The sequence below is a fragment of the Phodopus roborovskii genome, unplaced genomic scaffold, assembly GCF_943737965.1.
Source record: "Phodopus roborovskii unplaced genomic scaffold, PHOROB, whole genome shotgun sequence".
Classification (NCBI taxonomy): Eukaryota; Metazoa; Chordata; class Mammalia; order Rodentia; family Cricetidae; genus Phodopus; species Phodopus roborovskii.
The window spans coordinates 11,253,961-11,271,188 of record NW_026125059.1 but is presented as its reverse complement, the minus strand read 5'-3'; the positions used below and the strand labels follow the sequence as shown (position 1 = coordinate 11,271,188).

Below are 17,228 nucleotides of genomic sequence, written 5' to 3'. Positions count from 1 at the left end.
AGCTTCCTGGGGGTGCTAGAGCATGAACAGGGTGAAGAAAGACCAGCAGGGACACGTATGTTTGGGGGCAGGATGTCCAAAGAGGGACCAGGGTATAACAGCAAGGACACACTCAAGAGAGTGACCCCAATAGTGTCAGGGAAGAGGGAGTTATTGTCTAGGCTGCTCACTGGCAGACAAGTGAGCTACAAAAAGGGAGAAAGAAACCTAGAATGAACCCTGAGTGCTACAGTAAAAACCAGGGGTGCTAGTGTGAATGGGAGATAGGGCAATGTGCATGTGTCATGGTTACTTACATCCTAATCTGTACACTGAAAAGGCCTAGGACCCAGCTCCCCCAGCACAATGTGCACCAGCAACAAGAGATTCTTTCCCCAAATCCACTCCCTACTAGGAAGAATCAGTTCTGGGGAGAAATAGCCGGTGCCCATCTGGGGCAGGGAAACACAAAATGTGTGTGGAACACCTTGCACACAGAAAGAAAAGTGTTCAGAAAGGGCAGGGACAGATGGAAGTCAAGTTAAAAGGGGTGCCATTAGCCCAATCAACACAATGGAGCATGCAAATAACTAAATATCAGATTAAGATTAATACATATACACACACACTCGCACAAATGCACATTACACTCACCAAGATGGCTCAGCAGCTCAAGCCTGATCCCTGAGAGTCACGTGGTAGGAAAACCTGACTCTCACAAGCTGTCTTCTAACCTCCACATGCAAGCCCACACACAATAAATGAGTCAATGTCATATAAAAAATAAAAATTGTCAGGCGGTGGTAGCACACACCTTTAATCCCAGCACTCAGGAAGCAGAGGCAGGCAGATTTTTTGTGAGTTCAAGACCAGCCTGGTCTACAAGAGCTAGTTCCAGGACAAGCTCCAAAGCCACACGGGGAAAAAAAAATAAAATAAAATAAAAATGAGGGCTGGGGCAGCACAGGGCTCTGGGTTCATCTGCTTCACACTGGATGAATAGACAGATAGACATAAGATAGAACCCTAAGTCCACACTGGTAGAAAGGTAAATACACTGAGAGGACGGAGTCTTGACTAAAGTGAAACAGGGAAAGGATCACAGGGCAGGCTGTGACCACGTGAACCTCTTAACAAAGAGGTGGACCAGGGTTCTATGTCACCACACAGGATGCCTAAGACAGGCCATCACACATGGAATCTCCCTGCCAAAGACACAGATCGAATCTAAGTATGAAGAACATCACACAAACTCAGTGTGAAAGACCTGTATGGAGCAATTGGACTGTCACCAGAGATCAACCCACTCATGAAAATTGAGAACTGAGGAACTTTTCCAGGTGGCCAAAGAAACAGGACAAGTAAACACAATGACTGTGACCTAGATCCTGTGAGAGCAAAGGGACATTGTTGAGGTAACTGTTAAACTTTAATAGAGTGGTCTGGGGGTACATGTCAGTGGTAGAGCATTTGCCTAAAATGAAACATTGGGTTTGAGCCGGAGAACTCTCCCCAATACCTTAAGATCTGAGTAGTAGCTGTCAGTTCAGGTTCCTACTAACTTGTTTGGGTTTTTTGTTGTTGTTTTGTTTTTCGAGACAGGGTTTCTCTGTGTAATAGTCCTGGCTGTCCTGGAACTCACTGAGATCCACCTGTCTCTGCCTTCCAAGTGCTGGGATTAAAGGTATGCAACACTATCACCTGCCTCTTTATTTTTATTTTTTTATTTATTTTACATACCAACCACAGCTATTCCTCCCTCCTCTCCTCCTGTTCCCTCCCTTACCTCCTTTCTACCCCCCCATCCACTCTTCTAAAGGGGGAGACCTCCCATAGGAGTCAACAAAGCATGGTGTATCAACTTGAAGCAGACCAAGCTCCCCCCTCTGCATCAAGGCTGAGCGAAGCTCCCCACCATAGGGAATAGGTGTCAAAAAGCCATCTCATGCACCAGGGACAGATCCTGGTCCCATTGCTAGGAGCCCCACAAACAGAAAAAGCTATACAACTGTCACCCATATGCACAGGGTCTGAGTCAGACCCAAGCAGGCTCCCTAGCTATTGGTCTAGAGTCTGTGATTTCCCACAAGCTTGGGTCAGCTGTCTCTATAGGTTTCCCCACCATGATCTTGATCCATCTTGCTCATATAATCCCTTCTCCCTTTTTTCAACTTAACTCCCGGAGCTCTGCCCAGTGCTTGGCTGTGGATCTCTGCATCTGTTTCCATCAGTTACTGGGATGAAGGTGCTATGATGACAATTAGGGTGGTCATCAATCTACTTACAGGCAAGGCCAGTTCAGGCACCCTCTCCACTATTGCTAGGAATCTTAGCTGGGATTATCCCTACACACAGATATTCTTAAAAGGGATGGGAAAAGAAAGCATCTCATCTAACCTCAAGCCAGTCATCTCCAACAACCGAGAAGCGTGGGGATATCCTGAGTGACTAAAAGAATAGGAAAGCCACCACCCTCGAAAGTCTACCCTAACTGAACTTTACTCCTGCAGCCACAGAACCAGGAACAAGTCAGGCCACCATGCCCACAGCAGTGTAGGACTAGAAAAAGGAAACGCAGGCAGCATAGAGCACTGGCCTTTTGGTTCCAGCTCAAAGCAACAGAAACCAAACAGCATGACTCATCTCCAAACAGCTTCCTAATCCCTAAAAGGGCCCTGCTCCAATGTCCAAATCACACAAATCACTGGGCCCACCGGTTGGTTGTTGAACCAACCAAAGAAGGAGATAAACTGTTACAACTTGCACATTGAATTAACCTCAGAGTATCACACAATTCAGTGGAATGTGACAGTCTGCTTAACTTTTTCAATAGTACTCAGGAATAAAATTAAGTAGATTTGAAACCAAAGGGACAAGTATTTTATATACCAATAAAGACAACATACCTTCTTTATGGTTTCCATATCAAAAATCCCTTACCAGGAATGATCTTATATCCGGACACTGTATTTATAGTTACAACAGAGAATCAATTATCCCAGAAAGCATTACAGTAAAGGGGCCATTTGGAGGGCAGAGACTGGAGATCCAGAGCTCAAACCTTGGCTATATAAGACCACCTCAAAATAAAAAGGAAAGAGAAAGAGAAAGAAAAGAGAGCTTTAAAAGTATTCTATAGAAGTCCAGCACTGACTCAATTACTGCCATTCTTCCCGTCAGCCTTCTCAAGTACCTGTGTTCATAGGAAAAAAAAAAAAAAAAAACAAGGAAATTAAGAGAGATGGGTATGAGTAAATTAGTGTCATTTCTCTTTACCACTCTTAAAGTTGGTTTAAAAATATTATTCCAACAGAATAAGAATGGCAATGTGCTAAAACTTAATCAAAACTCCAGAATGGTCTGTGTCTAGTGGCACAGCTCAAATCAACAGTCTACTGGCAAGCAGCACAACTCAATGAAGAGTCTGTTCTCCAACATGCACACCTGGAGCATCAGCTCTGACTATGCCATCTGCTTTACTGTTTTAATCAGCACAAATAAGTTAACAGAGCTAATAACACTAAAATTAGATCTGTGGTGTTTAACTGGTGGCTGTTGGGCAATGATCTTGAACACAAACCACAAGAACCAGAGCCAGGCCAGCAGGTGCTTCTGCAGGCCTTCTCCCCTGCAAGTACAGACTTGGCTCTGCCCAAGGCTGATGTAAATTAAGCACAGAAGAAATTAGCAGCAGCTTCTCAGAGGAAAGGCCAAGGGCATGCCATCACACAGGTGCTGTACTAGAAAGCAGAGCCTCCGGGGCACAGGCCCCTTCACCCTCCAGGTTTACATAGCCTAGGAAGGCATGGCCCTTGCAGAAGTTCAGAATTGCAAGGGTCCAAATGAAGGCTGGGAGTGGCAGGAATTTCACTGAGACCAAGAGCTTCAAGCCCTGTGTGGTCCATTCACTATAAACTATAATCTACAGGCAGGAAGCTTCCTGCTCACCTATTCAGCTCTCTTCCTTTTGAACATGGTAGCTAGAGCACACGGACAGTAAGGGAACATTTGTCTGAACTGGTATAGCACTTCAAGCATCCAAATCCAATCTCTCAATCCTTCTGCTGTCCCTGCAGGCTTACCCTCTGTCTGCCATCCCTTTTCACAGATGGCACCTGAGACTGCAGGCCATGTAAAGGAATAAAACCCAGTCACTGAAAATTTCAAAAGTCCAGGGTACAGACTAGCAGACCCCTGCTTGCATTCTGCTTTATGTTGGGGCAGGGAGGGGCTCTTCTGGCCCTTCCTCTTTCTTTCATGGTAAGTCCCTAGTCACATCATGGAGGTCCACTATGCTATTAACTTTGTCACTTTGAAGTTTTCTATAGTAAAGTCATTACTAAGGAAACAAATTAGCTTGAGCCCAAAGCCAACCCCTAAAGTAGCTCTTAACCTCGAGTTAATCTTCTCTAGTGCCAAGTGAAATTCGAACAAATCCAAATATTTTAATTCCTACAAATCTTAAGATCCCTAATACTTTAAACCAGAGTGAAAAAAAGCCAGACTCACCAAATCAACAGCAAAACAAAATCAACAAATGCCAAACCAACTTTTGACTCCCTCCCACTTCCCACTTCTCACTAGCTCATAAGGTAGCCCAGGATCCAGCAGCCCTGCAAGTATCTCCTTGGGTGGGCCCTGGTCTTGCTGCAATGGAATGGGGCTCTTCCTACCTTGTGTTCATTAATACAGAGCATGGATGGGAGAGTAGCTCCCATAAGGGACAGGTCTCTCACATGGGCTACAAGTTCATAAAAGTCTTGGCTCTTCACAACTCCAGATCTAAGCAAAAGTTGCCTCTTGAAGCAAACTTTGGCTGAGCATGGTAAGGTGCGTCTGTAATTATAGCACTCTACAAGCTGAGGCAGGAGAATTACCATGAGTTCCAGGCCAGCCTGAATCCCAGTGAACCTTGACTAAACTCAAGAGGGATGACAGGCAGCATGTTGGAGTTCCAAAGACAAAGCCTGGAAACAACGCCCACATCAGCTTGTACTCCAAGTCAGTGTGCGCTGTCTTCTTATGCTTATTGATTATTTTACCTCACAGACTCCATGTTAAGGTTAAAACAATGCAACACTGCATTCACTTGTGATGTACAAAACCACTGCCTTCTCACACTGTATATACTCTGTGCTTTATTGTGATTTGGAAGCATAGTTAAAACCCATCTTGAGTCCTAAATTGGGGGCTCGGGGAGAATCCTTCACTTGTTAACAGCCCACAGACCTGTCCCTCATAGAGTCAGCAAGCATCTGACTTCAGTGGGCATGGTGAATCTAAAACTGTGCTATAATTCATACTTTTGATCATAATCAGCATTTTTACAAATCCTTAATGTTCTTAACTGAGTGAGTTCTTTGCTTTGAAGGTTTACTAGTAGTGAGAGCATCAACATACTCCAGCAATAAGGAACACTCAGAACCTCACAACTGTCTGCCTTCACTGCCCAACACTTACCAACAAGTCTCTCCTTAGTATCTAGTAGTCTGGGAACCAGGGATACTGCAGTGACCAAGAGCATCAAAGTCCATGAACCTGATGTTGAATGAGAGGCCTGGGGCCAGCAGCACAGAGCTGCTGCAATGAAAAAGTCCTGACCTGGTCCACGCTGGAAAGGTGCTGGGGAGGGGTGGGGGGGAAGCATGAAGCAGTTCACCATGCAAGACAAATGCTTTCTGAGCACTTACTAAGTGTCATACTGATATGGTCTCACGATGTAGCTCTAGAAGGTTTTGAACCCTGTGCCTCCCAAGTACTGGGATTACAGGGGTGTGCTGCCATGACCTTCTTTATTTACAAGGTCTGGAGGATGGCTCAGTGGGTAAGAGTGTGCACTGCTTCTCCAGAGGGCCTGAGTTCAGTTCCCAGCACCCATGTGGGGCACTGGTAACTCCAGCTTCAGGGGATCAGATTTCTTCCAATCTCTTCATACACACACTCAGACACACATACACATAAATAAAAATAAATAAATAAATAAATCTTAGGGCTAGAGAGGTGGCTCAAGCTTAAAGAATTTGCTGTTTGAAAAATATTGGCAGACACAGGTAATTGACCTGCATTTTCTAAATCTCACTCTGTTTAACCCAGAAACTGTACCATCTCTTACATAAAAATGTAGTAGTCTTGTCTTGCAAGAATTATTAGAGAACGGCATTTAGAAACAGAAAAATGTTAATATGCTAAGTTATTTTTCAGCCCTACTTAACAAAATAATCAGTAAATAGGAAACATGGACAAGATGGCTTGGCAATGTTCATCAGAATCGGTCACAGGATGCTTCCAACACTTAAAGCACTGGATGGAATATTTCAAGTTTAGCAAACAGATGAACCTTTTAAAAACAATCTGAAATCAACCATCACAGAGAGCAGGCCTGCAATCCCAGCAGTAAGACAGACTGAGGCAGAAGGTCTGCTACCAGTTTGAGGCAAGTCTGGGCTTCATAAAATCATGACTTAAAACAGCTAAGAATATGTCAAGCAGTGGTGGTGCATGCCTTTAATCCCAGCATTTGGGAGGCAGAGGCAGGCCTGGTCTATAGAGTTCCAGAACAAAGAGAAACTGTGTCTCCAAAAAAAAAAAAAAAAAAAAAAAAAGTACATGTAGCTCATGGGAAAGAAACCTTCACGCCAGCCCCTTCAAAACCCATTAGCCATGGCAATGGCAAATGTTAGCACTGACAGGGCAATAAAAGCATAGCTTTTTTTTTTTTTTTTTTGCGTTTTGTTTTTGAAACTGGGTCGTAAATCTGTAGCCCAGTTTTTTCACCCAGGTCTGGAACTGAAGCAATTCTGCCTCAGCCTTGAGTGCTAAGATTAATCAGTATAAGCCACAGGTAGGCCTAGACTTGAGGTCTAGCATTGAAAATAAAATTAAATGCTTTTATCTTTTGTGCCTCAAAACACACTATTGGGAAAATGACAATGACAAGCCACAGAGTAAAGATAAATATATAAAAATCTTAACACTTGATAAGAATTTAATATTATTCCAAGTATTACACAGGTAGTCAACCAACACAGAAGATGCTGAACCCCAACAGGGAAATGAAAACTGAAACTAGAATGAGATGCCAGTTCACTCATACCACATGCCTTTTCTTACAGTCCAGCCTGGCTCTGAACTTACTATGCAATAACCTGGTAAAACCGTGGATGTGGTGGAGGATGGGGTTAGTATGTTATTTCTGGTCTGTCTGGTTCAACTTTGTCAGACAGAAATCTTTAGTAAGTCAAGTAAAAAAAGGTGTAGAACTCCTCTAAGGTCCTGATCCAGGAACTGAGGAGCTGGCTCGGTGGTCAAGAGCAGGCATTGCTCTATCAGAGGACTAGAGTTGGGTTCCCAGCACCTACACCAGGTGACTCAGACATGCCTGACCTGACCTCTCTGGGCACTCTCTCTTACACAACATACATACATGCATACAAATAAACCTTTAAAAAAGTTCTTCATCCAAATACTTTATTTCAGAATATTCCAAGGGCTATGGATTTTTATAAAGGGATGGTAGAACCCTACCTATGTGCAAAATCAGAGACCCCCAGAATTGCAATTGAATAAGTCAGTCTCTCTAAAAATCAACAATTCTGTCATTCTTCTGAATGACAATAAAGATTTAACTAACACAAATACAGCAGCAGTGTTACATAGGAAAATACTATTTTCTGACCATCACAAATGGTCCACTGATCCAAATATAAACTGAGCACGAACACTTTAGGCTTTGTGTATAAAGGCATAAAAGTAGAATACCTCAGCTTGATGTGGCTGTTTTCATGAGATGCAGTCTTTCTCTTGGTAGGCTTAACTCAGGAAGCTAAAATGCAGCTTCCAAGTTTGTTGTCTCACATCCAAGAATAAGGAAACCGAAACACGGGGAGTGAGCAGAATGAATGGCAGTTTTATTAAGGAAATGTGAGAAAGAATTCCCAAGTGTGAGAAGGGCTCCATACCGTCCAGCTGCCCTGCCCAGTGGTCTTTTATAGCTTTTATGGTGGTAATCAGATGGAGACTGAGGTCATCTTTACTGAGGCTGGGCATCTTTGAGCATCATATCAGGTGATGAAACAGGAAAGAGACCACAGGTCCTGAGTTATGTCCATCCAAGGGAGGGGTCACCAGTGCTCCATGACTAGTTCATGATCCACAAAGGCTCTGTCCTTACTGCCCAAGAGAACCAGCTCCTGTATGAACTGGATACAGTGGCTCACAGCTGTAATCCCTGTAGAGACAGGAGGATCTTGAGTTCAAGGCCAGCCTGATCACCACAGGGAGAACCCCCATCTAAAAACCAGACAAAAGGGAGAGGGTGCTGTAGCCCACTGATATAGTGCTCTGGGCCAGACATGGTGGCACATACCTTCTAGGGAGGAACAGGCCGAAGGATGGGAGGCTAAGGTCATACTCTCCTAACACAACAAACCTGAGGCCAACTTGAGCTACATGAAATTGTGTAAAAAAAAAAAAAAAAAAAAAAAAAGTTTTCTAAGCATAACTTCTAGGCTCAGCATGATAATACCTTTAATCCCAGCACTAGGAGGCAGATACAAAGTGGATCTCTGAGTTCAAGGACAGCCTGGTCTACATAGTGCTTTCTCAAAAAACAAAACAAACAAACAAACAAAAAAAAAAAACCAAAAACAAAAAAAAAACCCTCACAATTAGCAGTTCTGAAGGGAAAATACATTTGCTTTTTTCTCATCTTTTCAAGTTCCCACTTTACTAGACACAGAATTATGCAATAGGTTTAAACGCCTATAAATTACAGTGTTCAGAACACCTAGAAGGTGAAAAAAATAGTTCTGCATACTGACATTTATTACAAGGTTTTCAACTTTTTATTAAAACTAACAAGGAATTGAGCCCACTAGCATACAGAGATAGATTTACAGCCCAATTCTGCACTGGATTTCTTACCACTCCACACCCACATCCATGGCTACTCCACTGCACAGCTCATCTCTGTAATTAGGCCACTCCCTACCTCAAAGAGCTTTTCCTAACTGATGCAGGTAACTAAGGCACCTGGGAACAACATCCAGTCTCCTTCCACAGGCAGTGTCAGTGTCACCAGAAGAAGAACAATACCTCAGGGCACCCAACTGCCTACCTGAGCTAACAAAGGGAAGGGGGAAAGTGGGGAATTTGAGAAGGGCCAACTCTATGAATTATTTAAGGTGCCGCCCATGCTTGGGGAAACTGAATTGTGGGAGGCTCCCATTTGAATGCTCCTCACACAAAGGCGACCTACAAAAAGCCCTGGGTCAAAAGGCAATTCTGTCCTTACTCCACTCTGCTGCAACTGGAGGGCCCTCCCTGTCTGCTGCTGACAAGCAGGATGAGGGGCTGGAAAAAAGCAAGACACCTCTTTACACATTAAAATTTAAAGATGACCCCAGGGCAAAGGATGAGAAAAGATAGATAACATCCCAGGGACACCCAGACCATCCTTTGTAGTTCTTTTCCACCTGACACAAGACAGATTCTGCCACAGTGATTTCCAAAACAGACTTTTCCGTGTAGATTCCAAGGCCTAAATACCAGGCCAATCGAAAAGCATGGGAAGCACACACAAACCCTTCCCCAAACTTGCAGCAGCAGAGTTTTCCCAGGGAATAGGAGTTTGGGAGTAGGTGAAGCTCTTGGGTACAGAACCTGTCTAGGATCTGTGAGACACTGGACCTCAGAAAAGAGCAACTCTAGTCCATGCAGCATCAGGTCAGAAAGTGACTCTGTTCTATAGTCCACTTTCTTCAGTCCACAGGGAAGAAGACCCAGCAAGTTCTGTATCCAAGTGTGAATGGTGCTCAATCCCAATGCACTTGAGAGCAGTGGCCATCTGAGTCAAGAACAGTGACAAACTTAAGGGGCTTTGGGCCCAGCTCTATGCCAAGCCCTTTTATATCCACATTCCAATTTAATTCTGACAGACATATAGAGAGGCAGTCTCCTCTATGGACAGGCAGAGAAAGGGAGAACAAAGTCAAAGTTAGGACTGACTGGAACAGAGATAATGCTGCCACCTCAACTAAGGCTCAGTCCCCCACAGCTGGTCCTGCAGGCCCCATTCATCTCCTATTCCAAGTCTACCTCCCATCCTCCAGCACCACAATCCCCATTCACAAACTGATGAGTGACAGTATTATTCAGCTTTTAACCAGGCTCTCTGGTTGATTCCAAGATCTTAAAATTCTCTTACATGTACCCATCCCCATCAGAATAGAAACACAAAACCTTCTCCTAAAAGGACCACAAAGGTAGAAATACTCTGGCCTCCCCACTTCTAAGCTACCCCACATCTGAAAGTGCACAAGAGGGATGCCACAAAATGACCTGATAACTAAATGAACGAAGCCACTCTGCCTACCTAGTCTCTCTACCTAGGTCTGCTGGGACAGACTGACTTGGCCCTTCAGGACATACTGCCTTCCATTTCTATGTGTTTCTTGCAACTGATCTTGCAAGTATGCCCCTGGGACATCATAGTTTTTAGCTCTGGTCAAGTGAATGGCTCAGTCTGGCTGATATGTCATCTTTGAAATGAAAGCTGTAAGTCAGAACTGACCACATCTGGGAACAAGACAGACATGCAAATGCCAACTTACTGAGACATTTTCTTAATTCCTTTTGTCTATAAAAAACAAAATAAGGTCAAAGGTGGGTCCTGGGACCTGAGGAATAACGGTCTTCCCCATAGCTCTTGACTAACTGGAGGCCTCCTCTCTGTCCACGCCCACCTGTTGGCTTCTGATTAGCCCTTATCTACTTAACCTCACCTTTACTGCTGTTCCTGACAAACCTCAGTAGCTCTCCATTCCTCTCTGGTTTTCTTTGACTGGTTGTATGTCCTTCCTTTTTAACAATCACAAATCCCAATCAAGGGGACCAGACAGATGAGTCGGTAGCATCTTGGCCACTGTGGCTATGGATGTCACTTTCCCAAAGAACTCTAGAAATACATGGCAAGAGAGGCCCTTCCCTCCTGGCTGTCATGATCCTGACCAGTCAGGCATGAGCAGCAGACCCACCTTTCTCACTGCCAAAGACCAGCTCACTAAGAAAGACTTTCTTTCTTAGACAGCAAGAACTCTGAAAAAGACAAAAAACATGGTCCACGCCCCGAAAGTAGGGGAACTGTTTCTTCTGTAATCTAGCCTGCACTCCAAATACATATTCCTCCTAAGAAGGCTCCGTATTCAAGACATCTGTCCAGAACTTTGTGAGGTGGAAGAAAAGGGATCAGAAGTTCAGTTTATCCTTAGCCACAGGGCAAGTCTGAGGCCAGCCTAAGCTACATGAGAAAATGTCCCAACAGAACACAATCTGTTGGGGAAGGAGTGGGGTGGGGGGACCCTTAACAGGAGGTGGTGTTAAATTTTCTAAAGCAAAATAATCCATATAACCCCACAGTAATTCCTCCAGAAAAATCCCATGTATTAAGTGATGGAGACATTCAGAAAACATTCTGAAGACAGTAACAACAAAAGGCTTTTCCTGCCATAACAGACTGAAGGAAATCTAAACATTTCCAATTTTATTTTTTTTTAAAAAAAAACTATTTGATTATGTAAAAATGTACTTTCTCTATAATTTTTTTTTAGAATCCAGTATTTTTTTTTAAGACTGTCAACAAACTACTAGCATTCTATATACTAAATTATTCATTAGCTTAATTGGGGTATACTTTTTTGTTTGTTTTGTTTTTGGAGACAGGGTTTTTCTATGTAGTCCTAGCTGTTCTGGAACTCCCTTGGTAGACAGGCAGCCCAAATCCACTGGCAAAACAAGCTGCCACTACAAGGCTGGGCTCAGAGATCCACCTGCCTCTGCCTCCTGAGTGGTGAGACTAAATGAGTGCACCACCACCACCCACAGGATATATATATATATATATATATATCCTGTAATCCCAGATACGCAAGCTTAAGGTTTACCTAAGCTGGAGTAAATAAAACCCTGTCCTACCTCAATCCCCCTAATTTTTATTAAATGTATTTATTTATTTGCTGTATGTTATGGAGAGATTATAAAACTCAGAGCTTCTTCCAGCACATGGGATCAAACCCAGGCCATGAACTTTACTCACTGAGCCCTCAATACACACACTCTCTCTCTCTCTCTCTTACACACACACACACACACACACACACACACACACACACACACACCAAATGAGGGAAACCAACTTTGTACTTCTTCAAAGTTATTTGGTCAAATCAGGAGGGATATCTGAACAACTGGTTCTTTCTTGTCTTTCAAACACTAGCCACAAATCAAACTCTCCATGGGACTAAGCAGACCAAAACTGGAAAACCATTCCCCACTTCCTTTCTCCAGCTGTCAAAGACGCAGAGGAAAAATTGGTTGAAATGGAAAACCAGAACTTCAAATAGTAAAATTTCAACAGAACACTCAGCTTAACTGCATGCAGCACCTCTCTCAAAGGCTTCCTGGTGTAATGACTAGCAGAGGTCGACAGCCCCATGCATCTTACCAATGAAGGGACCATAGTTATTGAGATGTCTTCAGATCAGCACTTTATACCTGCATCTATCAGCAGCTCAAGGCCATTTTCCTTTAAAGGACCTGGTCAGGCTGGAAGTACTGAACTCTGAATTCCTCTAGTCAGAGGGTCATAAATAAGATCAAAGTTTTCTCCAGAAAAGAGGTTATGTCAACACTGCAGGTAAAAGTGATGAGAAAGAAACATTCCTCCGGCTGTGGAGAAGGGAGGGCTTCAAGGAAGGGTAGCTCACATCTCAAATACCTCTTCATTTTCCTCTTCTTTTTCAACTCTCAGCCCCCAAAATGGGGACTGAAGCCAGGGTCTCACACATGCTAGATTAATGCTGAATTACAGCCCCAGGGTCTGACACATGCTAGATTAATGCTGAATTATAGTCTTGGGGTTTATAATGTGTGTGTGTGTGAGCATGTACATGCACATGTGCGTGTAAAGGTCCCTAAAAAGACCAGAAGAGGACTTGAGAGCCCCTAAAGAATGGTATAGGGAGTTGTGAGCCTCCCCAGGTGGGTGTTTCGAGTCAAAATCAGGTCCTCTGGAAGAGCAGAAAATGTTCTAACTGCTGAGCTATCTCTCCAGTTTCTAGTTCATTTGGGATATAGGGTCTCACTAAGTTGTGATATACTCTGGAGTAGTGATGTCTCTTAGCCCTGGAGCACATGGTCATAAGGATTACAAATCAAATCAAAAGTAAGGACTGGAGAGTGCAGGGTGAGAGAGATATCTGGGGGGAAGTTCAGTTCTGCCACTTACCAATATGCCAGAAAAACGGACCTGTGACTATTTGGAAACGTATTAGACTAGACTATGGTCGATATACAACCTATAAGATACAATTTCATATGGTTCAACTTCATGTTCTTTATGTGGCTTGATACAGTGGCACACAGCACACACCTTTAATCACGGCACGGAAGTAGAGACAAGGAGACCTCTGTGAATTCTGGGACAATCTGACCTACAAACAGACCCTGTCTCAAAATAAAAAATAAAACCAATTTTGGTATGTGTGTATGGGTGTTTTGTGTACATATATGTCTGTGTACCATGCATATGCATACCTGGTATCTTCAAAGACTGGCAGAGGTTGATGTATCTCCTAGAATCAGAGTCACAGATGGTTGTGAGCAGCCATGCATTTGCTGGGAATTGAATTCAGGTCCTCTGGAACAACCAGTATTCTTAACTACTAAGCCATCTCTCCAACCCTCTATGCGCTCGCTCTCTCTCTCTCTCTCTCTCTCTCTCTCTCTCTCTCTCTCTCTCTCTCTCTCAAGTTTTTTGAGACAGGGTCTATTGTAGTTCTGGCTGTCCTAGAACTCACTGTTGTCTTACTATGGAGACCAGGCTGGCCTCAAACTCACTGAGATCCTCTTGCTTCAGCCTCCTAAGCGCTGGGACTAAAGGCATGTGCCACAACACACAACTTAATCTTGTTTTTATAACCATCTCAAATAAGATTTTTATATCTGAAGGCACAGAAACCCTGACGACTGCCTCAACCTTTGGGAAAGATTTACCACAGCACAGTTAAAAGCTGAGCATTGAAAACTGAAGTTCATTGACCAGGAAGGCATGAAAGGTGATGGTGAGATGAATCAGCAAAGAACACCACCTGCTGCTCTTGGGGAGAACCAGGCTTGGTTCCTAGCATCAACATGGTGGCTCATAACCATCTGTAACTCCAGGTCCAGGGGATCCCATGCCCTCTTCTGGTCTGCATAACCACTGCATGTGTGTGGTGCACAGCCGTGCATGCATGCAAGACATAAAATAGAAGGCAAGATAAATAAAACAGCCAAATAGCTAAATATAACTGTAGTTATGTGAATCCTAAGATTCCTCCTTTTTACTCCATCTCCCTATCCCCTCTTCTTGTTTACAGTGCTAGGCATCAAACCCAGGACCTTGTACACTGCTAAATGCCACTCTCAACACCCAGCCACATCCCAGCCCTGCTGTCTCTATTCTCTACAGCACACTATTAATCCACAATAGATCTGCTCTCTCGCTTACTGCTAAGAAGCTACTAATGAAATCCCAAGTGTTCCCTCTTGCAGTGTCACAGGATTTGGGATTCTAAGCGTGGTAGTAGCACTGGGGATCCACTGACCTAAAATGTACCATTGAGGAATCTGAAGTCAGTAAGTTTAATTTCTGTTGGAGAGTCTGGCTTCTATCCTTTCTTATCAAAAGGGTGACCACCATGGAAATACAGGGGATACATAGACACAGACCAGAAACACCTGTCACTTACACAAATGACAAAAAAGAGGATCCTGCTGGAAGATGCCTCTAGGTTTAAACCCATCAATTCACACCCATTTTATGAGAATCTAATATCCTATTTGCTAATGAGCTCTCTTCTCAATTAATTCCACTAATTAGTTATCTATTCTTGTTCAGCCAGAATTCCTGTCCTTTTACTTAGCAAGCCTAACAAGCCACAATAATTACACATCCCTCGAGGGATGCTGCTCACCAAGTCACTCATGACAATCTCGTGTTGGCTCTTCCATCTTCCCAGATGAGGCTGACAGCATGAAACACCAACATTTAACCATCAAGTGAAACACGTTTTAAAAAAATAACCAGAGGAGAGCCTCCCACACTCTCTCTCTCTCTGGAAATTTCTCTGCCAGTCCAGAGTTGCCAGGTCAACAGGGAACAGCAGCATTTACCACTGCGATCTCAAAGGCACTTCCCCACAGTGGCACCCATCTCAGACCATCCAGAATTCTAGCAATCGGCCCCACCCCCAACAGCATCTTCTCATTTTTCACCATGGGCTGAAGTTTTCTCTAGAACTCCAAGACCACACTAAGGTAGACCAGTAGCATTCCTTAGACCTTTTCCCTTCTGTCCCCCAACTACCTGTAACAGCAGATTTTATTTATTTATTTCGAAGACTCTGGGCGTCCGCTATGGCGATAAAAGCTTAAAAGGGCACTTATGGACCTCCGTTCTTTAAAACCTGATGAGAATGGGATTCGATGCCCCCATTTTACAGGAGAGAAGCTGAGGGCCCAAGGTCATACAGGACATCTGACCTCGGTGTCCTCTACCCTTAACCCTCACGCTGCCTTTGCCTTCTCGTCAGAGTCCTTCTATTCCGGGAAGGGCTGGGTTTCTCCCCAGGCCGTCTCCCCTTCTAAAGGGCGGGCCTTGGAGAAGAATCGCTACCCATTCCGTTTCTTCTCTGAGCGCCCCCTCCCTTCCACCTGGCACCGGATCCCCAAGGCCCCTGTCACAGCACCTCCTCCAGGGCCAATTCGAACTTCCCATCGGTGCCTAGAGCAGGTCCAGTCCGCTACGAGGAGCCGCGGGCGAGCAGCGGGCTCGGGGAAGGAGGAGGGGGAGGGGAAAGGGGCGCGCAGCCCGCAGCCCCGCAGGGTCTGGGCAGCGGCAACGCGCGGCCGCGGGGGGCGCGGGCGGCTGCGTCAGGGAGGAGGCCGCGCGTGCGGGCGAGCTGCGGGGCGGCGCGGCAGGAAACGGCGAGTCACGGAGCGCGGGGCCGGCCGGGGCGGCGGCGCGGGCCGCGGCGGGAAGGGGCGTGGGGTGGCCGCGGGGTCGCCTTCCTACCTATTCCGGGCGCCACATAGACGAAGTAGAGCAGCGAAGACGACAGCGAGAAAAAGAAGAGCGCGGCGAGCAGCGAGCGGCGCGGCAGCCGCAGCAGACCCCGGCGGGCGCGCATGCTGAGCCGGCGGCCGCTCGAGAGCCGGCCCGGGCCCCGCTCCCGCCGCTCCGGTCTGCCGCCTGGGCCTCGGTCACCGCCTTCCGGGCTTCGCGCGCCGCCGCCTCGCCGCTTTCAGCCGCCGGCCGCCGCGGGCCGGGCCACATGAGGCGGGAGGGGGCCGGCGGCCAGGGGAGCGCAGCGGCGGGGGCGGGGCGGGGGGGCGGGGCGGGGCGGGAGGGGCGGGCGGAGAGGCGGGGTCTGATGCCGGGGAAGGGCGGGGCAAGGCCCACAGCCTGAGGAGCAGCTGGGGGAACCAGGCCTGAGGCAAGCCTGGCTGGGACCGCAGGAGGGCGGGGCCTACGCTGGGGGCGGGACTTGGGCGGGGCCTGATGCTAAGGCTGCCGCCGCGAGCCTGAGGAGCACACCGGCAGGGACCCGGCTCGAGGCCTGACCGAGTGGGGCGATGAGGGCGGGGTCTGAGGAATAAGAGCGAAGCCGCGAGCCTAAGAAGCATTTCGGCGGAGACTGGGCCTGAGGCCTGACGGGGAGGAGGGAAGGGCGTGGCCTGAGGTAATGGGGCGGGGCTAGGTGGGGCCGACAGGCTGGGAGCGCATTGTGGGGCGGGGCCTGAGTGTGGGGGCGGGGCAGGCAGGAGGACGCACGCTTGCATTCTAGCGCTAGACCCTCGCGCGGCCGCCGCCCATGCTGGCAGGAAGCGTCTCGCCAGTACTAGTACGAGATGGTTCCGGGAGTATGCACCCAGCGCGAGAGCCGAGGCGAGGTGGACAGACACTGGTGTTCGCCCTCGTGCATCCATTCATTTCAGTCACCATTTATGATAAAGTACCAGTTATGAGGCTGGGGATGCTCCACGGGCAAAAAAAAAAAGATAAAAATCTGTCTTCTAGGAACCTGCATTCATGTGGAGAAAAGAAAAAAGAAATCTATAATGAAAACAATAGAATATGAGAATGCTTTGGATGGGATGCAGTCTGCACTAGTCGATAAAGGCTCCTCTTCCGTAGGTAGCATGAACGCAAA

The 17,228-nt window shown here is 46.1% G+C and overlaps 1 protein-coding gene across 1 annotated transcript in view; it reads right to left on the bottom strand.

Moving 5' to 3' along the window:
• B4galt5 (beta-1,4-galactosyltransferase 5) overlaps window positions 1-16,367 on the bottom strand; it is a 53,139-nt gene extending 36,772 nt beyond the window's left edge. Inside the window, exon 1 of the mRNA XM_051186020.1 lies at window positions 16,091-16,367. Coding sequence (XP_051041977.1) covers window positions 16,091-16,205 — 115 coding nt within the window. The 5' untranslated portion in view covers window positions 16,206-16,367. The remainder of the gene's footprint in view (window positions 1-16,090) is intronic.
• Between the last annotated feature and the right edge of the window lie 861 nt (window positions 16,368-17,228).